Here is a 23,103-nt window from a genome sequence, read left to right on the forward strand (position 1 = left end):
GTAACAGGCCCATTGCTTCTTATCAGTAAAAGCCTTTAGACACAAAAAGAACCATATGTATTTGCACACCTAACAATTTCTAGCCTTTACCTGGGATTAGAGCTTCATGTTTGAATGATGCTGACCTCTGAAATTGTCTAGTATGCAATAGAACTAGTATTGCCACATGCCTGTATGTGTAAATATGCAATGAGGTTCAGACAGATTGAACCTTTCTATACTGGCTTTGAGGCTATTGGGATTTAGAATAAAGTTTATCAACATGTCTAAGACTCAGCTATTTTCCCCTGGCTATTATTGTTCAAAGTTTAGGTAATCTCCTGTCCCTTTTTAATTTCCAGAGATACAAAATAAGTCTGTTTTCTTTTTCTGTTCCTATTCAATCTGTCTTTTGAGCCTCTTACCATCTCTCCATGCAAACGGAAAAAATAACCACTATAATGCTTATGGCATTTCCATTAAAATTTCTTTACCTTCTGATGACATTCTGTTCTTTCTTGGTAACACCTCTTTAGATCTCCCTAATATTCTTAATCTGTTCAGTTCGTATGAAGCTAATTAAGGACATTGTCACCTCTAACTATTGTTTCTTCTTTAAGAACGTTAAAGAATCTTCTCTAGGTTTGTATTCTGCTTTCTTGTAGATCCCGGGTGTTTGTCATTAAATGAGTATTTTTTTTTTGCAATGAATGACCTAAAATTGTAAAATGGTAAGCAGCAAACTGCCAGAGGTTTAATTTTAAAGTTTAGGTTAGCAAACAACTGGAAAAAGGAAATATCAGAATATTACAAATGGGTCTTTCTCAGGGAACAACTAATAGGTTACAACCTACAGATGTTCTGCAGCAATTAATGCAAATTAAGCCTTGTAAGCTGAAGCAAACAATTTGCACAGATGTCCCAACTTCTGTTGATTACTTGAAAATCCTTTAACTGTATTTGAGTTCAGTCCATACAGAATTTGGAGTTTTATTGTTCTTTTTCTTCCCTCCTGGCACTGACTCCCTTCTTTTTCATCAGCTCTTTTCTCCTGAAAGAAAGTCTGCTGCCACTCTCTACTGACACATTGTATAAAGCAAAGCCATTTCTCTCTACCCAATATGGCAATGGGACATTCCTTCTGAATATTCTTTTCCTGGATTTTTTTAAACATCCTCTTATCCAGAAATCTGAGTCATCAACACACACAATTTAAATTTGTGCTTGTCTGTATTTAATTTTTCTATGGGCATGTCAAATGATTAGTTATACTCGTAATGCTGTGTGATTGCTCCTGAAACTTTCTTTCATGTGTTTTGTCTGTCTGTCCATTTCCTTTGTCCATTTATTAGTAATTCACACTTAGTAATACTTTTCATTAATATGTCCTTGTCTCCTCATACCTTACTTTTTTTTGTGGACTTGCGCTCTCTCTTGCTCTTTCAAAGCACAGGATTCTTTATTTAAGCATCAGTTACTGGCAGTCTCACACTGGCATGTCACTGGAAAGTCCCAAACAATGTTTCCTTTGATTCTTGGAAATCCTCATGAGCTCTCAGTACTGAAGAGTTCCATGTCATCCAGCCCAAATATTGAGAATTGTATCTCAATTACTAAACTAGTGGGTAACTGGATATCTAGGGGACCAGTAGGAACGAGCTTGCTCTTACCTTTAGCGTTTCATATTTGTCACCTCTTTTCATTCCTCATGGCTTGGTGTTGTACTGCTACAGTTTGTCATTGGTATCCAGGCTCCAGTTAACCCTTTATAATCTTGCAACTTTCTCACAGGGCATGTTTGTGTGTAGGTGGATGTCAGTTGTCTGTCTTTTTACTTATTTAATCTTTAAAATTATCAATACATTTTCCATGTTTTGTATTGTTCTTTCCTATAAATCTCTGAAGACTGATAACAAAAAAGGCTAAAAAGGAAGCTCTCTCTGACAGTTTGTTAACCTAGTGTGGCAGAAATCATATCAATTTTTTAAGGCTTATTAGAAGTATAGTCTAAGTCATTTTCAAACGTCTGTTGCTGAATCAAATGTTACATCAGTCACCAAATTGCAAGGGCCTGCACTAAACTCATAGTCCATTTTCAGATATGCTTTTCCTGAGCAGGGTCATGGGGAAGCTGGAAACCACCCCAGCAAGCCCTGGACGCAAAGCGATAGCAATTCCTAGACAGGGCACCAGTCCATAAACTTCTGTTTGAACAACCAAACTAAGTCAAAGCCAGAAACTAAACTTAAATTGTTTGTTTGATCACAGGTCTCTCACAAACTCTTTCCTTTATTTAAATGTTGTTGACACACTTTTTAATGCTTGTGGCCATACTTAATACTACGAATATTATGATGTCAAGTGTCACATAACACACGTCATGTACAGAGTAGTTCATGGTATCCCCAAAATAACAGCATCCTTGAAAAATGCACAAAATAACAACAAGATGTTAATAAAAAAAATATAAACTGTCATTTAAAAATTTTATAATATGTAACAATAAACAAACATTAGCAAGCAATTCTTAACATGTTTCTGACAGTATATAATATTTTAGCAAAATTTTAACACTATACAAAACTTTCAATTTAGCTGTCTTTTACTTTGGCTTATTTAATTTGTTTGTTTATACCAACCAGTCTGCTGATAGAGTACACACTAAAATAAACTTATCTTTAATTTCATCCACAGGATGCCCCCCACGAAAAGCAATAATCATGGTGCACTCTGTCCATCTTTCTTAGAGACTTTGCCATCTTTTGATCCTATTCCACTCCTTTCAGTTCCATTCCTGTTTACTTACAGTTTTTGATCCCCTGCTCCTTTGTCTGTCTTCAATTCATAATGGCTGTCTCCCATCAATCCAACCTAAGTCTTTCCACAGATATATATACATACAGAATTTGTGTGTATGTGTGTATACATCATTATACTGTATTTATGTGTGTATAAATTAATATAATGTGCATACTTTTTTCGGACTCAGTTTTCATGTTGTAGTTTAAACAAATATACGAATAATCTGGTATATAGCGAAATATATTTCAGTTTCTGCAAGGACCTTGGAGCCAGTGTTAATGACTGGTAACAATCCTGCGCTAAACAAGGTCACCTGTTTAAAACAGTGTGAAATAGGGATTTTTTTAGGGCAATATTATATCCCATGGGGGGCCCGTGTTAGCCTTTTTGTATTGACAACATACACTAGTCTGATTTTTCGTGTTACACCCTACTTAGCCTCATGTTTCTGTCTTTCATTTGTAGCCATGTGCCCCTCAGACCTACAGCAGCTCTGGAAAGATGTAGCCAATGCACAGAATGTTGATGAAAACATGAAACATGAAGGCCTCGATCTGACAACCAATAGCTCCAACTCTACCTCTTATTTGGCCAGCAAGGTCTCACCTCAGATAACTCACCATTCTTTGCCAAATGGACAGAGCTCAGTACACACTCCAAAGAGAGAGAGGTAAGTTCAGAACTGTTTTCAAAATTCACTCTGGAGGTATATAATATATTTAAGACCTAAGTAAAATAACTGATGTTCTATACTTGATGTCTTTATCTTTCCCTCTCTGCCCATTTCAAAGCTCACACTGAATGGAGTAACTGTTTCTTTTTTCCTCTGTTAGTCTCTGTTACTTTGTCTTAACCTTCCCAAACTTTATTCTGTCTGTTTATCTGTGTGTTTTGGTAATCTTTCCTTTTCTCCATTTGTCTGTCCTAAGTTTTCTAGTATCTGTTCTGTTGTATAATTTGTCCATCCATCCATAACAATCTAACAGTCCTATGTATGATATCTGTCCTGATCATTCTGTTCTGTTCTACACAGTATTACCATTTTTTTCTAACTTGAGCATTCCATATACATTGCATCTGAGTGTTCCCATTCCTGTTTACCTCTTTTTATCTCTAATTTAACTTTATAGCTTCTATCTTTAAATATCTGGGACTGTCTTAGTTACTGGCATAATCTGCAAACTTTGGCTCCATCACCTTGTGCTAGTTTGATGAACTTGTGTCTGACTCAAACAGTGACTTCTTTTGAAGTGCCCATGCTGCTCCATCTCCAGCAGTTTTTCCTTAAATTGTTTTGCTTACAATTTATTTTCATCTCTGCAGCTCTTCTCACGAGGAGCACACTGCTTCTCATCCTCTGTACGGACACGGCGAGTGCAAATGGCCCGGCTGCGAAGCGCTGTGTGAAGACATGGGACAGTTTATCAAGTATGTAGCCATGCATTGCTATGCGTTCAATAGTTTCTTATAAGATCTATATTGGTTCCCTCTTTTATACTGAAAAATAAAGAATATTGAAAGATCACAACTACTGTGATAAAAAATTACATGCAAGGGGGACCCAAAAATTTCTAGAATTGTTAAAAAAAAACTTTATTATAAAGCAGAGCTACAGTAATTCTCTTTTAGTCACCTTAGTCACCTTCAAAATGCTCTTCTTGAAATGCAATACACTTGTTCAGTATTTCTTCCATTCCTGGAAACATTTCTAGTACTCTTTTTATGTCTTAGAGTCCACATTAGCAAATTTTGTTTGCTTCAGTATCAATTTAAATTTCAGGAAAAAAGGAGTCACAGGAAGCAAGTTCTAGTGAATTTGGGAGAATAAAGCTACAACGGTGTTGTTTTTGGTCAGGAACACTTTGACTAACAATGTTGTGTGTACAGGTCCATTTTTATGGTGCAGAATGCAGTTTTGTGTGTGCCACCTCTCCAGATGTTTTTTTCTTATACTTTACCGTAGACACCTCAGGAGTTCCATTTAATGTCACTGATTAACAGTCTGTTCACAGAGAAAAAACTATGAAGAAGTCTATCAATGTCAAAAAACACAATCATCGTTGTTTCTTGAAAATGTGCCATGGTGGCTTGAGGAAAAAAATTCTAGGAGACACTTTCATGAATGCAGAATAATTTTTGGGTCTCCCCTCGTATATGGTTTATGGAGTTATACTAGCAGATTAGTAAGTAAGCTGGATGGAAGGCAGTAAGATTACTTGCGTCTTAGACAAGAAAATCTTCCAGACTGCTAGAGAAAATTCTGTTACAGGGAGCTGTGGCTTGAAATGTGCCTACTCTAATGTTACTTTTGTTATTCAGCTTTTATTCTTTATTATTTATTAACATTTAGACCATCCAATTGATTGTCATTCAATTGTTTAAATTTGAGTTTGAACTTTTTGCCCAGGCATCTAATTCAGTATATTTCCTTGTAGTAGTCTGTCTTACTTTTCTGGAATTCATCAATGCAGCTTCAGTCCCACCAAAAGGGATAAACTTGAACATATCCCTAGTGGTTTAATGGAAACAACCTGATGCTATTGTTTCCAGACACTGCTTATTAATTCTCTGGGCCTGTCAATGACTGATTAGCCCTCCATACCATCACTAGTCTCTCTCTCTGTCTGTCCCCCTCTCTGTCTTTATTTTTCTTTTTCTTTCTCTTTCTCCTATGTGCTCTCTCTCTCTCTTTTCCATCTCGTTGCACTGCAGCAAAGGGTCAAGCAAATTGTTTTCATGCTTCATCAGTGGTTTACTTAATTAGCTCATTTACAATTAGATCTTCTTTGTTTCTGGGATGCTAGCAAAGACATCAAAAAGAAGCAGATTCTTTTTCTTTCCTTTTTTTGTGTGTTTGCCAGTTAGCGTCTTTAGGGAGATGAAGGACCATGGGGGTGGGGGTTTGAGCTAGCTTTTGCAGTGTTAAAGGGGTAGAAAAAGATCTGAGAACACAAAAGATGTAAACATGGTATTGTCTTTTTGTGTTAAAATAATTAGACTTCAGAATAGCTGTTTGACGGAGTGGGTTGTCACATGCTGTTGACTCATAGCTTGGGCTCCTGAGACATCTGAGGAAAGGCCAATAATTTCAAAGCCCCTCACCCCAGTGACTTGGCTGCTCCCTTCCCTTCCCCCATTCCCTGCCCCGTTACTCAATGGGTTTTTTGTTCTCTTTTTCAAAAGCTTGCAGTCACTCACTGTTCACCTGGGGAGGGGAAGGCTAGTCCTCCTGGTTTCCGTTTTGTTTTTTCTTTTTTTCCTTTTTTTTTTTGCACAAGTTTGTCTGTTCTATGGGACTCATTTTTATTTACTTCATGTATTTCAAGCTGGGTTTATATAAGAGCTCAAGGATGTTAATATCTACACTGCAGTGCCCCTGGCTTCTGTTAATTATTGTGGGTTTTGTTTCAGTGAGAGAACGAAGGCATAAATATGTGTGTGCTTTTTAGCACCTTTTTCCAAACTGAGTCCTAGCATCCATATTGTTAAATCTTGTGTTAAAATGTGACATTGAACTAACAATGATACTGTATGTTAGCTAAAGTATGTCTAGGGGTGAGTTTGACACAGGTTTGCTGTAATAAATTCTTTAACACTCTGCAGGCAGTAAATCATTAAGTTGAAAATCAGTTGTTCCAGTAAACTTTGGGCATCACCAATTAGGCTCAGTGTCCTGCTATGAAAAGAGGAGTAGTGAGTGGACCTACATGGACCTTTTCTAACAGGCAGTAAAGGCATAGCCAGCTCTTTACTTAAAATACTAGCTGTCTGGTGGCAGTGCATGCAGAGACCTTCCAAATTGCACTTATTTGTGTTCTGACATGTGGAAAACCAACAATAATATACAGGCTGTGTTTAATCAGACAAGTCAGTTTGGGACCTCTTAACCGATCTCTTCATATGTATTTTTTTACACACATATGTCCGTCCACCTTATGAGTGACCTCTGAACTTTCCAGAAATTAATTCTGTGATTTTGTTTCAGTATTTAAGTTTAAAGCTTTAACGCAGAATGGTAAAGGTAGAGCCAGTATGGGAGCACAGTTGTACTTACTTACAAGACAAACTATGAGGATGACTTATGCAAAAGGCCATAGTTGATGTTCAGGGGTAATTTTAATTACTTTGTTCTCACTGTTGGTATGGTTGGAGTGACAATGAGGAACTGATTTTTTTTTTGTGATACTTTGGAGGCATACCAAAACATCCACAGCAGAAATGTAGGTGACATTCTGCTTCACCAAGTAAACAGTATGGATTTGTTGTTTTGGAACATGAGTCTGAAGAAAATCGAAGCAAACATTTTATGTAGGTGCTATGAAAAATGGCAGGTTACCTGTGTTATGTGTAAAAATTTATATCCATAGTGTTAGATGCCATCAGAAATGTGGCTCATCAAACAAGAAAGAGATGGGACTTGTGAACACATCAATATGAATTTTTTGCATATCATTTAAACAGCTGTCTAATGTGAAAAGATAACGAACAATTTAAAGGAGAGAACACACTACATTATTCAAACGCTGGACTCAGTAGCAGTGTTGTTGCTTTATAAAACACTGTGTTGCCCTATTTTTGCACATACAATACCTTTGCTTTTCGCACCTGATCTTTTCTTTTCTTTACAATAGGGGCATCATGATAACCAAACCACTTGTACAGATATGGATGGTCTTCTTTGCTGGCTTCTTTTCCACAAAATTATATAAACGCACAGTTACTTTGATGTCTTTTTCAGATTTAACATCTTCAGCCAGAGACTGAAGGGCAGCCACAACCTAATTGGGGTTAAATCTTGTTATTCATGGCATAAGATCTGCCTTCTTTTTTCAGATTATTGTGTCAACCTCTAACAGTGTACTTAGTTCAGAACATTTTATAGCTCATTGTTAGCTTATACTTTCTAGGCTTGACTAGTAACAGTATCAAAATGGAGGTGTGATCATAAAACTCAAAAAAATATTGCTGCTTGTTATTCTACTATGATAAAGGAAGTTACCTTATTCCAACCTGAAGTCATTTTAAAAGGATCTGATGAATACAACTTCCTCCAGGCTTACTCAGTGAGCAGTGCCACCACAGGCCATTTCTAACCATCTAGTTATTAAATTGTAACACAATATATATTATAATTGTGCTTTGTTACATTTACCATTTGTAGTAGCCAGTTAAATTGGTAGATGAAGTTTATCTGTAAACAAAAGTTATTATCTAAAAAAAACTGGCAATTTCAACCAAATATGAGACCACTCCTTGGCCTGTGTTTAAAAAGAAAAGAGCTAAAATGGCTGTGTCAGAGATGCAGTATTCCATAAAAGCCTTTAGTAAGTCATTCTGATGTAAATACAAGGTCGCTAATGGTCAGTCTCTGGCAGCTTGTATAAGATCTTTCATAAACTACTGTGAAAATGTGTTTGTTTGTTCTGCAAGGTCATCTGTTTGATAAATACTAGGAATGCAATAGCACCTTGTGCTTGGAGTGCATAGTTCAGAAATATTTCTGGCTGGAAAGTATAAATCATAGGGCAAACAAATCACATTGACTTCCGATGCTTACTGGCCAGTGTTGTTTTCAAAAGAAGTCTGTTAGATCTTGACCTTTTATTCAAATTCCTTCTCCTTAATTCAAGCCTAGCATATACTGTGTGAATGCCCTGTGTGAAAAAATTGTGAATCTAGTTAATTAAATGATCCTTCTGATAAATTTCAGCAAACAAATTCCACTTAATACCTGGCATATCTGGATAGTAAAGTGCCAGGTTTAATGTGGGAAAGAGACTGATAGTAACATTGCTTGTCAGCAACCACATGAATTGAGACCAGAGAACAATGTTAAGTGTGCAACAAAATTACAAGTCAAGATATAAAATTTTTTAACTTTCTGTGAAAGTCAACCAAGCTATAGAGTGGTTGTGTACTGGTGTCAGGATCTGAGCTGGTTCCATCCATGTGCCTGATGCTGCCAGGATTGAAAGCAGTACCATTCAGAAAACAAATGGTTAGCTGGAAAGTAATAGTACCATAACAATACATAACCTAGAAGGTAATCATAATGTTACTTTGTCAAAGTTGAATCAAACATTTCTGTGACACAACTTATTTTCAATCTTGACCTTATTCAGTGTAAGATTTGAAGGGGTATGTTTAACTTTACCAAATTCTGTCTGAAAAGATTACTCTTCAAAACGGCAAAAAATTGTCCTGGCCTTTTGAACAATGACACTGCTGCCAATATGATTTGTAATGAAACCTGATGCATGGATGATTATTACAGTGTAATTATTGTTATATTATATTGCTATCTATTTGTAGATGTAATATTGATTGTAGTCTATTGTAAGTTACATTAACAATTGCTTGTGGGCTGCTTATGTCCAGAGTAGTGTTATGTATCAAGTAATGAATAAAGCAGCATCAGGAAGAAAAACTTTTATTGACATTCTGGAATGTTATGTCCTAAAATGTCTTTTAAAAACTATTAATATCACTACTCACATCTTAAAAGATGTGCATGGGGAGGAGCCACATTGTAATTTTGCACATTTTCACTTTAGATTCATTCATAATTGTTTTGGTCTCAGCAAACTCTTGAATTCAGTAAAGTCTTCCTGTAAACCATGTAAAGAACTTCTGATGAAGAAATCTTGTTCAGTCTTCTGGATATATTAAATGTTTACCGAGCCTTTAAAGGCATTTAAAGTTAATCAGAATAATAAGTAGAAATGTTTTAGACCAGTAGATCATATTGCTGCCATTGACCTTCTAATAGGATTAGGAATAGAAGGATTTTTTTTTTAAATATTATTAATTAAAATAGTTTTAGATTTATTTTCTCAGGGATCCTCAGACCCTCAATGTTTATTATCTCTGAATTGACTTACTCCTAATTTTTTTTTGTCCTCTGAATATTTGCATTTTTCTAATATGGAACACACTAAAATACAAAGGACTGCACTATTCATTTAATCTGCCTAATCAAGATTAGTGACAACCAAACCCTGCCAAATCTGCTTTGCCTCGAGTTTTGCAAAATCACAGAAATGTTCAGGAGCTTTCCAAACTCGGCAAAATGCATTGAAGGATGACGGGGAAGAAGAACCAGAACTAGATTTGAGTGGATCATAATAGTGCAGTTATCCCTTTTGTGTCCCTATTGGCTAGAGAAATGCCTGATAACTGTGCTGGGCCATTACTGAGGCCAAAAATGTGACCTGAGTTGTAAGACAGCAGTGCTAACCACCGCGCCTCCCTGAGATTAAATTAATAGAATGAAATATCAAAACAGTAAAAACTCTTGTATACGCTGGCAGAAAGGAAATATGAATTCACTAAGGCTTGCCCTCTACAAATTCAATAGCAGGTACTCATCTCTCTCGAACTGAAAGTACAATTTTTTTTTTCTGACACTTTTCCTTGTTCACTGTTGCTGCTAACAAATAAACATAACACTAAAGCATGTGGATTTTTCACTCCTTTCTGTTTGCATCAACTGCACAGCACACTGAGTAATATAATACTGTTAAAGGTGTAGATTCAGGTATTACACACAGGTCACATACAATTCCTTACAAATAGACATTACCTTTAAGAGATGAATCACTGACACATTTCAGGTTTCCTTCTATGTGCTTGTTTTGTGTTTAAATGTATTCTCAATTTTTCTGCTAGGATCATTGTCCTTCTGGGGGCAGTGTTTGGGCTGTCCCATCCAACATTGGCAAATGAGAGGTGGAGTGGGGGTTGGGATCAATAAGGTGGGCTTCGGAAGGTATTGATCATGAAGTCTTTTTATTGTTTGGATGTTCTTCTTTTTAAGACTGCATATGCTGGGGTCAGGTCTAAGTGTCTGTTAATGTCGCTTTAATTAGAGAGCCAAGATTCAGCCAGCTCTCTGAGACTCTTGGTATTGGCCCTGAATTTTACTTTTAAAGTGCCCCAGTTAAACCTGTGTCCAGTAGACTTACATGTGTGTAAATCAGAGACTGTGGGTCTTTCCTTCGTGTTTCAAGTGTTTTAGATGTTTTTCCCACATATACTGTGTATACTTTGACATTGAAAAGGATAGTCCCAGATCTGGACAGGACACATGCTGTACTTTCTGACATACCACAATGATAAGAGAGGGTGTGGTAAGTGTGGTGAGGGAGCAAGTTTGTGTTGACTGTTTTCTGAGATCTGGGGCATCTCCTATATAGGCATTGTTTATAACCAACACCTTCCAAACCCCACCTTAATAATCTTAACTCGCCTTACAACCACCCCCATAACCCCCAACTCTTCAATTGCTATATATTGCGTTTGATTCCTGTATGTGTAGTAATTTTCCTCTACTGAGGACACCTAGTAGGTTGTCAAGCTTAGAAATAAAAAAATTATTTTAAGATACGCAACTCATTTTCTCCCTTTGTGGATCTCTAGCTACAAAAATAGATAGATAGATAGATAGATACTTTATTAATCCCAAGGGGAAATTCACATAATCCAGCAGCAGTATACTGATAAAAGAAACAATATTAAATTAAATAGTAATAAAAATGAAAAAAATTAAAATAAAATTAATGTTCGCATTTACTCCCCCGGGTGGAATTGAAGAGTCGCATAGTGTGGGGGAGGAACGATCTCCTCAGTCTGTCAGTGGAGCAGGACAGTGACAAAAGTCTGTCACTGAAGCTACTCCTCTGCCTGGAGATGACACTGTTAAGTGGATGCAGTGGATTCTTCATGATTGACAGGAGTTTGCTTAGTGCCCGTCGCTCTGCCACAGATGTTAAACTGTCCAACTTTAATCCTACAATGGAGCCTGCCTTCTTAACAAGTTTGTCCAGGCGTGAGGCGTCTTTCATCTTTATGCTGCCACCCCAGCACACCACCGCGTAGAAGAGGGCACTCGCCACAACCGTCTGGTAGAACATCTGCAGCATCTTACTGCAGATGTTGAAGGATGCCAACCTTCTCAGAAAGTATAGTCGGCTCTGACCTTTCTTACATAGAGCATCAGTATTGGCAGTTCAGTCCAATTTGTCATCCAGCTGCACTCCCAGATATTTATAGGTCTGCACCCTCTGCACACAGTCACCTCTGATGATCACAGGGTCCATGAGGGGCCTGGGCCTCCTAAAATCCACCACCAGCTCCTTGGTCTTGCTGGTGTTAAGGTGTAAGTGGTTTGAGTCGCACCATTTAACAAAGTCTTTGATTAACTTTCTGTACTCCTCCTCCTGCCCACTCCTGATGCAGCCCACAATAGCAGTGTCATCGGCAAACTTTTGCACATGGCAGGACTCCGAGTCATATTGGAAGTCTGATGTATATAGATTGAACAGGACCGGAGAAAGTACAGTCCCTCGGCGCCCTGTATTGCTGCACACAATGTCAGACCTGCAGTTCCCAAGACGCACATATTGAGGTCTGTCTGTAAGATAGTCCACAATCCATGCCACAAGGTGTGAATCTACTCCCATCTCAGTCAGCTTATCCCTAAGGAGCAGAGGTTGGATGGTGTTGAAGGCGCTAGAGAAGTCCAAAAACATAATTCTTACAGCACCACTATATATATATATATATATATATATATATATATATGTGTGTGTGTGTGTGTGCGTGTGTGTGTGTCTGTGTATAATCAATAGTGAAAATCTCTGCAATGGCAATTTACCTACATTGGTAGCCCATTTAATATTATTCAGATATGTTAAGTCCTATCAAATAGTACCTTCTCAAGGACACTTCACCTTTACCTGCTGTGTAGTTTTTTCTTTTCTGTTTTAATGTTAAATTTATTTTTTTTATTTTATAGTCTGGTTGCCCTCTGAGCCAATCAGTTGAGAGGGCACTACAGTATATAATAACTGACCAAATTACATTGCTTATGGTATGCCCTTTGTAATGCAATGTACTGGCCCACTTGAAGGGCCTTCTTTTAAATGATTGCTGTTCTCCTTTGCAGAGTTTGGCTTCTCTCTTCCCTGTCGCTCCTTTTTTTCCTTTCTAATGCTCAATTTTCACTGGCATGCTAGAGTACATATGTTCGAATACTCAGACGCTTTGTTCATCCACTGTGGTTTTGACTATTTTAAATGCAGTTAATCCCCAACAGGGTGAAATAAACAGTGCCTCATTGTTGGATAGTGTGGAAAAAATGTTGCTACTGTTTATTATAAGCTATAAAGCTTGTGGTTTGCAGCTCTGTTGACAAAAAAGATTGGATGAGATCACTTTTTATCATTGTGCTTGTGCAGAAAAGCTATCTGTTCTGTCAGAGTTGGATGAGATCATTGTTATTGTTTAAAGTTTTTGATAGTGAATAAGCTCCAATTTTTAAAGATGCAGGATCTCCAGTTTCTCCTTGTTTATTTATTGGGAGGGATTGGGTTGCAGCTTTGCTTACGCAGCTGACTTTCTATTTATTTTATAACAAGTCAGGATGCAAGTTATCCAAAAAGCTCACAAATATTCACATCTGTGGTAGATTCTTTGCTATATTCTGCATGTTACAGATTCAGCCACTGGATCAGGGAGGTTAGACATCCAGAATGGAAGGGAAGAAATGGAGGGGAAATGGTTTGAGAGATGACGTTTTCAGAAAACAAAATAAGCTCAGTAATTACTCATACTTTGAGGGGCCCACTCACAAACTCTGATCAAGTCATAAAAATGTAAATAATATCTATACACAGGTGGCACCTGAACACCATAGTTCTACATTCTCCGCCAGCTAATATTAACAAATAATTTAGAAAACAAAATAATCAACTTAGCAAAACGTGGCTTAGAATCAAGAAGCACTGCAAAAATTCCCTCATATTCATAGAGATTACTATTTATTTGCTTATTTCTTTCCATGATAATACAGATTTCAGCAAGACTACAAAGGAGGTATATTATTTTTTTGTGCTGCTCACTTTTGTGGTCTCCCAAAGAAGAATAATAAAAAAAAAAGCTTTTCCAGTGATACATTTTTACTTTTAATGTGCTATCAACCAGCACACAATGCCTGAATGAACTTACCAGGAAGGCCTGCTCCATCACAGATTAGAGCCAGAATACACTGGAAGCTGTTGTGGAAAAGAGGGTGATGGCAAAATTGGATGACATCATGAAAAATCCCCTTCCCTCCCCTCCAGGAGGTGCTTTCTTGGAGCACTTTTAGCCATAGGCTCATTTCACCACAGTATGCTAAGAAGGGGGTCTTTTCTGCCCAGTGCTATCAGTCAATTCAATGCTTCAACCCGATGTACTCAATAAGTTTATTTTTATTTATTTATTTATTTATTTAATTATTGATTGAGTGATCAATTAGCTATATTATTTATCCTGTGAATCTGTATTCTTGTTTTTTTATGTTTCTGCTGCTGTATGCATCTGAGTTTCCTCATAGGATTAATCAAGTTATCTAATCTAATCTAATCTAATCTAGAATCCTGAACAGTTTCCATTCATCCTATAAGATTGTGCTGAGAAGGACAACAAGGGAACAAGCCTGAGACAGCCTAAAAAAACATAGCACAGAGAAAATTAAAAAAAACATTTTTCCTTCAAATATTTACTTTTACAAAGCCAATGTAAAAGAGGCAAAAACTTTCACAAGTCTTAAATCATGTTTAAAGATTAAAATGCATCAGAAAACATGGATTTAGTGAACCAGAAATTTGATTTATACTGTATTTTAACAGGTTGTTTGTGAAACACATCTGTGACACTCAGCCTACTTAAAGTATGTGAAGAATATTCACATTTTCTGTGTCTGGTTGAGTTTTTCTTTGGCTTCAATTGTTTTCCTTTCATGTCTCAAAGACAATCAGGTCAGGTTGAGTAGAAACTTTAAATTGGCCAGTAGTAGCTGATGGTGAGTGTACTCAGTAATTGATTGGTGTTTTGTCCAAGTTTTATTCCTGCCTTACACCAAATTCTGGAAGCTGGCAGACCTTGTGAACCTAACTTACATTGATGAGGTTAAGTAAATAAAAGACTGGACATATGAAGAAAATGTTCCAGTTAAGGCCACAACTTTATAGAGTAATTAAGGATTATAAATGTTAACATTCTGGATGTAATGAACATCTTTATTACAAATTTTTTATATATTAGTTAGTTATGGGTGGCACGATGGTTCTGTGGTAGTGCTGCTACCTCGCAGTTAGGAGACCTGGGTTTGCTTCCCGGGTAATCCCTGCGTGGAGTTTGCATGTTCTCCCTGTGTCTGCTTGGGTTTCCTCTGGGTACTCCGGTTTTTTCCCACAGTCCAAAGACATGCAAGTTAGGTTCATTGGTGATCCTAAATTGTCTGTTTGGTGTGTGCTTCATGTGTGAATGTGTGTGCCCTGCGGTGGGCTGGCACCCTGCCCGGCATTTGTTTACTGCGTTGCGCCCTGTGTTGGCTGGGATTGGCTCCAGCAGACCCCCGTGACCCTGTAGTTAGGATATAGCGGGTTGGATAATGGATGGATAGTTTTTTATTCCATAAATATTTATGAGGAATGAGTTAAGAAGTTATAATGCATACATCTGTAAATTTAATGTTTTAACTGAATTTATCAGTTAAAGTATAAAATAGTGATCAATAAAATTAGTTCTTTGTTAAACAAAGCACATAAATTCCAGGTGTCAGAGTAATTTCAGTGGGTTCATCAAGACTCTTGGCCCATGAACAATACTTTTCTGTTTATCTTGTTTTATGTATTTGGCAACATTACAAACATTAGAAATCATTATTGAATAAAGCTGGGTAACATTTGACATTTCTTTTAGTTCCTTGGTAATGTGATGCCTGCCATCATGCTTGAACCTGTTTTGTTGAACCATACCCTGTCCCTATTCCAGAAACTAGAGAAACCTAACAAAAGGCCATAGCAGGTTGCATTCACACACACACACACACTCCCACACTTTAGAGTCATTAGTCAGCCAAAATTACACATACGTTTTAGCTGGAGATATGAATATGGATACCTAAAACATCCAAAAAGACGTGAAGAGAAAATGCTAACTCCCCACAGTATGTTCAGTTTGGTCTTATTTATCAGAATTAAGATTTTTTTATAAATAACAGATTATATACTTTATTGGTGACATTCATTTTTGAGTAGAGCAGGCAAACACAGACATCTTATCAGATGCTAGCAGCAAATGCTAGATGTATTTGTGTTAAAGCATATTGCTGTTCTAATGATCAAGAAGTGCATTTTAAGTTTTCTTTCCCCAATCTTAGTTCATTAAATGTATCAAGTAGTATGTGTGTGGTTCTAGGTAAACAAAATGCTGATTTACTTGCAGTCCTTTCTCTAAAGCAGATTTGTACATCCTTTTCCACAATTGTAGTTATATTTACATGTATTTTTTTACCAGATGCTTTAAGCCAAAGTGATTTACAAAAGAGGTGAACATAATTGGGTAACATCAGTCTGGGGTACTGTTTGAGCACAGGCATAATAGAATAGGTTTACAGAATTTATCATCACAAGTGAAGAGCTCAGAACAAAAATACAATCTACTGTCAATTTTCTAGATTACGTATAAAACCTAATGGCTAATATCGGTTAGACAGAAATGGTTACCCTCTACTTTGAGAACATGGCTGTTCATGAATATGAGGTGCTGATAGGTGACGATGTTATAAGGGGATGGATTCATATCAATGAGGGAGAGGGCCAGAAGTCAAAGACATAAGGACGTGCTTAAGCAGAGGTATGCCTGGAATATATGCATGCCTTTAGGCATTATCTTGGAGGTAGTCCACCTCTATGGAACAGGGAAGTGTAAACGGTTGCTGACATCTTCAGAAAGGGCCTACATTACAGTTTAGAGAACCACTAGGCAGTGGAGAGACAAACCTTTTATGAACTCCGGTATGCATGCATAGAGAACCACTAGGCAGTGGAGAAAGGAACCTTTTATAAACTCTGGTATGCATGCATGTGCGAGTGTGAAGGAACAGTTACTACAATTTACTGCAGGAATGAGACGTGGCGTATATTCAACATAGCAATGTGTGATTGAAATGGATGAAAGAGTGTCCATGGGGATTGGTCGAGAAAAACCTGAGGCTGCATAAAACACCCAAGCAGACGTCAGGGGTCATTTTTTGGCCATTCACCCGAAGAGCATTTGAGTACCAAAGATGAAGCTGTGCTTTGGAATATACTGTACCTCCAAACTATTCTTTTTTGTTTTCTGTTTGTGGAATAACTTCCTAGATATTCTACAATATTTTGTACAAAGGTGAAAGAAATGTTTTCTTTTTTCCTTTCTTTTCACTGCATAGCTCCTGCAAGATGCAGTTCTAAATATTGTATATACAGTAGTTATTCTTTCACTTTTGCTTTTCCTTTTTATGTGTCATTGCTGCCTGTGCATGGCACTGATTTTTGATAATTGTTTTACTGCCACTTAAAATACATTGAAGGACAGTTGTTCTTTTTACACCTCAGATTTTGTCTGTGTCTCCCATTCACTACCAATTTCTGCTTGGTCAGGAGCTACAAATGCCCAAGGTTTAATCCATGCAGGGATTCAAAAATGCGGGGACATCACAAACCATAATAAAAAGTAGAAGTATCAAGACCAAACTCCCAATCAGTTAAACACAAGGAAAAGTATTAGTCATTGAATAGTTAAAGAATTTAGCGAACATCAAGAGATACAAGAATATAAATATTAAATAAACACAATTGAACAAAGAATGTAAATAGCACTACAGCAGAGTGAAAGTTATGAGCCTGTTTTATACACTAGCAAATAGTCAGAATGTTTTCCAGTGACTGCCAGTTAATTCATGGACAGAACTGAAGTGCTGTGGTGGGGGTGGCAGTCATTGTAAAGGTGCAGCATAACAAGAGACTTTTGCAAAATATTGGTACATGTGACTGCATTTTCAGTCTTTCATATCTGCATGATAAAGTCAGTCTCAAGTCAGACTGTATATCACACGGTCAGCAAGCACCTCACCATTGGTGTAGTAGATGAATATGAAAACAGGAATTTATGACTAAGTTCTACAATAGGCCTAAACCATTCCTAACACAGTAGCTGAGATATACTGTATATTTTACTCTATGGAATTAATAATTTTAGAAATAAAAAATTATATTTTTATCTATACAAATGTAATTTTTACTCAATCAAATACATTTCCTTAGGTATTGTGTGCAAGGACTTTAAGATGGAATTGCGTGGTAAACACACAACTTTATTTTTCAGAAAATATGATAATAAGCTTGTTGCAACGAGACGTGTTCAGTAAACTTGCTGGAATGTCAGTTGTTAAAATAAGATAAGTGGGTCTTTAATAATTTCCCAGAGAGGCTGTTTACTTAACAAAAATAAAGCAAAACTTCATTGTTTCTATGTTTTTCTGTCAAGGTTGAATGCTTTTGTTTCTAATTTCTTACACCTTTTTGTAAAGACAATTATAAAAAGTGAGTTAGTACTTTTTATTAAAGAAGTGATAAAGTGTAAGCTCAAGTTCAAAGTGCCTCCTGCCAACGCACCATTCTAGTTTCCAGCATATGAGACCTTTAGGGTATGAGATCATGCTTGTGAAGTCAGTCAGACCACAGATGGGTTTTGGCTGGGAGAGAGTTTTGCTTTTTCCCAGGAAAACCACATAGTGACAGCCAAACATTCGAGCAATTGGCGGGCAAGAGCAGTGACGCTGATAGATGAAAACGATAGCTTTTAACAGTCGGAAATGACATTGGATGTCAGTGCCACCGTAGATCCCATCATTTGCCTAGTAGCTTTTTCTAAACTTAATGATATAGAAAAGTGGAGACTGTTTGGCCCCTCTAGTCTCAGCCAGTTCTGTCTGTAGACAGATACTCAAGTGGCATACTCCAAAGATCATAGTAGGAGGAGATGACCAAAGTTGTATATGGGTAACAGGCCTTCAGAGTATCCCATTTTTCTTTCCACTGGCATTACATTCATTTATTCAAATAATGTGCTTTTAGTTTCAGTCTCTTTAGGCAAAGCAAACTGAGCAGGGAGTTTAGTTATTTAAACTTCGTCAAATTGCTTAAAATTCTTACTTTATTTTTCAGTTTGCTTTAGTCAGTCTTTATTTTTATATCACACTCTTTTTGAAGCCTACCATTACCAGGCACTTTACAGAGCAAACATACTGAAGGTATGAATCAAATTAAAGTAGCAATGTAAAACACAAAGTATCTTCAGCTATAAATTACAAGGAAGCAAATTTGATTAATCTACTCCAGTAAACATGTGGAGTTATACTAGTTTTGTTAGAGAAAAGCCAAACTGAAGAAAAAGTTGCAGGTATAGATAACAATATTATAAGCCCCAGAGCAAAAAGGTAAAAAAAAAAATACACTTTTCTGTTGTGAACACAACTACAAGTTTTATACTGCTATAGGTATAATTTTGCAATGACAGTCACACAATGTAGCAGTGATTTTAACCAGAATTTAGGAGGAAAAGGAGATACTAGGAATTGTATAAAACTTCCATCAAACTTGATGTCCATATAGTGGAGAACTTGAGCCTTTTATGTCACCATTTGATATGGTTTCAGGACTTTTAAATTTGATTGTAATCAAGAAAATAATTTCTTGCTCCCTTTGGATGAAGATATAGTTTTTAAATATGTCAGTTTCTTTCATTTTTTTTGGCAATTTTTTTAAGCTCATTTATTTATGAAAACTTTCAAGCTTTTTACTGAACTAAGTCTTTCACAAATGTGTTGCAGTCATTTGTAATGGCACTTTGTACCTAAGGCTGCATGTTTGACCCAGTAATTTCACAGCTTTGTTCACACATAGACTGAGGATATCGATTTCTGATTATTGTGCTAATTCTTTACCTCAGATGTTTCAGGTTTAGTTTTATGTGGTATTAATTCTTGAGTTGTATGCATGCTTAAACTTTATGTGATAATTTAACATGAATATCATACATTTATGGGATGGAAACATTTATAGATCAACAAAATTATAGTTTGGATAAACTTAGAAATGTTGATATTATATGGCATTTTTGTATTGGCCTATAGTGGTGCTATTCACTGGGCAGCTGTAGGGAAGTCTGTTTGGGGCTGGAAAATTTTCATGGGTCTTATCCCTGGTATATATTTTATATATTATGTTTGTAGATTGGTTCACAGTAGTTTGGTCATTATTAGAATTAGTGAGTTGATAAAGGTTACACAGCCAATCGATTCAGAGGAATGATCCGGCTTCCTAATTTCCTTGGCTCTGTAACTCATTGGTGTATTACTTCCCCAGTCGCTCTTTGGAAAAGAGAAAAAGGAAAAAGAAGAAAAATTTAGAAATTTGCCTGTGTGTTCACATGGCAAAAACTGACATAATTATTTGGTGACTTTGGTATATAACTTGTTTTACAAGGCTGTTTATAAGCCACTTTTAAACAATTCTTTCATGGCCAAATGTTACTTGTGGAGAAAATAAACTTTACAAGCCTTATAAAAATTATTCTTTCAGACAGAACAAAACAGAGCTGTCGTCATTTTTCACACGTTAGGCGGCCTTTTTTATTTTTCACTTTGGGAGTTTTCAAAATTTAAATATGTAGTAATATATATATATACTTAGTATATAAATATATATAGCATATATACAGTATATATATATATATATATATATATATATATACACACACACACATACATGGTTAAAGTTGTATCATTGTCAAAAATGTTGTACTACGTTTTGGGAAATATATTTTAATCTTTTCATTGAAGAAGGCATTTTTTGAGGGTCCAATTAGGTGGTGTGTAGCAGATGTGCAGTACAGTGGGTTGAATAATGTTTCGTAAAAGTTGCTCACAACAAAATACCATTAATAATGGCAATTAAGAGTAGCCATGCTTCTATCTAATGTCATCTTTAAGGACTATAGATGCTACCATTTTAAATTTGTTCCCTGTTCCTTTCTCTTGTAGGCATCTCAACAGTGAACATGCGCTTGATGACAGGAGCACAGCTCAATGTAGAGTGCAGATGCAAGTTGTTCAGCAGCTAGAGATTCAGGTTGGTATCATACAGGAGGCCTCTTTGGAGCAGTGACATTTGCATGTATGCCCTACCCTAACTCTCCTATTGTCATCCATTCCTCTACTTTATGAACTTGCTTCCCACTTAGCCAGATCATTGGATTCCAGAGCCTGTCACAGCAGAATTTGATGCAGTCAGAAATCAAACCTGGATAAAGGACCAGTTCATTACAGGGCACATTACGAGGATGTCTTATTTTTTAACAGTTGCGAGCAAGGGACTCGTTAGGGGCTTCAGAAATATCTTCCATCCATCAATTTACTAGCCCACTTTTCTAGTTTAAGGGAAGTAGTTGCCTCTCCTGTCTTGCATCTAATGCTTGGTAGTATTAGCCGCAAGGTGGAAATGATGTCTGGATAGGGCACCAGTTAATCACAGTTTACTCACTCACACTGGGCCAATTTAGAGTTGAGAATCACCTGATTTTGGGATGTGAGAGGTAAACGAATTAATGGGATTCTGGAATCAGTGCTAGTCAAAGGAATACCATGTTACCTTCCAGAATTAACTTACATTGTAAGAAAAAAAGTGATGACTCCTCCCACGGGCTTAAAGTTCTACTGTGTCCTTTTTGCCCAGCAGCATTTCATTCTGAGTTGTTGTTGGCATTAATCCCCTAAGAAGGTTGAGTTAGCATTTTATTTCTGGACAGAACATGTTGGGGAAACACTGAGTTGTCAGTTTTTCAAGCTGTATGCTTGTCTTGTACTGTGATGTGCTTTGACGTAACTCTTTATGAGAAACTAATGAATTGACTTACAGCCAACATCATGTGCTGCAGCCTAAGGCTCTCCTGGTCTCATCCCAGCACTTTTGTTTTTAATGACCTCAATCCTGGAAGCCTCTGCCATGTCCTTAGCTGAGTGTGCGCCATGCTGCCAACTGCTTGCCAAGGGTGCCTATCAGTTTGTTTGTATTCTCTCACTTCTCTCTTGCAAATGCCACACTTTTTTGTTAAGGTTGGCAATAGTTTGCAGTTAAGCAGAGCTATGAAGGTGGTCCTCAAATGTTCCTCGGAAGGATTCTTATTGGCTTCTCTACCATAACACCATTATTTATTTATTTATTTATTTTATTTAGGTCATTCCATCAAAGCCCCACATGCATATGCTGTAGCATAATTTGCACCTGAACCCTGAAAGCAAGGGATTTATAGAAGAGCTAAGAACAACATGTCATGCCTTAGTGTAGGATTTGAATAATATAAGTGACCATTTTGGGTGCAATTTAACCAATGTCATGAAGAAACGTGTACGTCTGGTTTGTAGTTGTAGTCTTGTGTCTTGAATTGCCAGTACATGAAAGGCACTTGTTTTGTGATTTAACCTCAAACAGAACCTGGATACTCAATGTCTCTCCATGCCATCCCTATGACTTTAACTTGTCTCCCCAGCTACCACTGCCCTCAGTATTCAGTAATCTTAGACTCTTTCATAGCAGGATCCATAAACTATCATTATAGTTTATGTAATAGGAGTGGATTTCAATACGTCTTTAAAATGACACAAGCACAACATTGTTAGTGGGAAAAGCAAATACAGTACAATCCCTCTTAACTGGCCTTGCATTAACCGGCTGGAGGATTAACTGTCCTGTTAAAATAAAATTATTATTATTTTTTTTAATCCTGAGTTCTTCTTTATACAGTATTATATTTATGCACTTCCTTCTTTCCTGGAAGGTGAGAGGTATTTTAAAACCAGCAAACAACAAAACAGTGTTCAAATTAAATAAAGTGCGGTGTATCAAAAGACTTCTTTAAATAAATAATCCATTAAAACGAGTGAATTAGTGTAGGTTAAAATCCATTAGTAAAAAAACAAGTCCATTAAAAACAACGCAAACGAGGTTAAACCAATGGCTGGAAGCGGCCTCTTAAAATCCAAAGCACGGTGCCTTTTTCTTTCTACCTGGTGTCTCCCCTGCTTCTCCCATCGGACTTCGCAACAGGGGAAGTCGCCCTACCTGCAGGTGAAGCTGCCTTCCACACTGTTCCGGTAGCCCTTCAATCTCTGGCTACGTCGGACTCCATCCTCACCGAGACTTGAGTTCTTTCCCCAGCGGCCAGGGCGCTCACACTGGGGCTAAACCAGCCCAAAGCCTCTTCGACAGCCAGTCAACCTTCAATACTGGTCACTCCAGCTCCGTGATCGCTCAGCTAGAGCGACTGCTTTCTTCAGCATCATGAATTCCCCAGGAAACGATCGGCCACACATACCACGCCCCCTTGCTAAGCCGCGAGTGCAGAGATTATTTATTTAAAACATGGCCTTTTTAACTTGAGCTGTGGACCCAC

The 23,103-nt window shown here is 37.1% G+C and overlaps 1 protein-coding gene across 4 annotated transcripts in view; it reads left to right on the forward strand.

Moving 5' to 3' along the window:
* Positions 1-23,103, forward strand: part of foxp4 (forkhead box P4) — a 244,257-nt gene that overhangs the window by 178,852 nt on the left and 42,302 nt on the right. For all 4 annotated transcript variants that reach the window (XM_039749164.1, XM_039749167.1, XM_039749166.1 and 1 more), the window contains exons 7-9: positions 3,247-3,451; positions 4,105-4,209; positions 20,696-20,783. In XM_039749164.1, the coding sequence (XP_039605098.1) occupies positions 3,247-3,451; positions 4,105-4,209; positions 20,696-20,783 (398 nt within the window). The remainder of the gene's footprint in view (positions 1-3,246; positions 3,452-4,104; positions 4,210-20,695; positions 20,784-23,103) is intronic.

The sequence above is a fragment of the Polypterus senegalus genome, chromosome 3 (genome assembly GCF_016835505.1).
Source record: "Polypterus senegalus isolate Bchr_013 chromosome 3, ASM1683550v1, whole genome shotgun sequence".
Lineage (NCBI taxonomy): Eukaryota > Metazoa > Chordata > Cladistia > Polypteriformes > Polypteridae > Polypterus > Polypterus senegalus.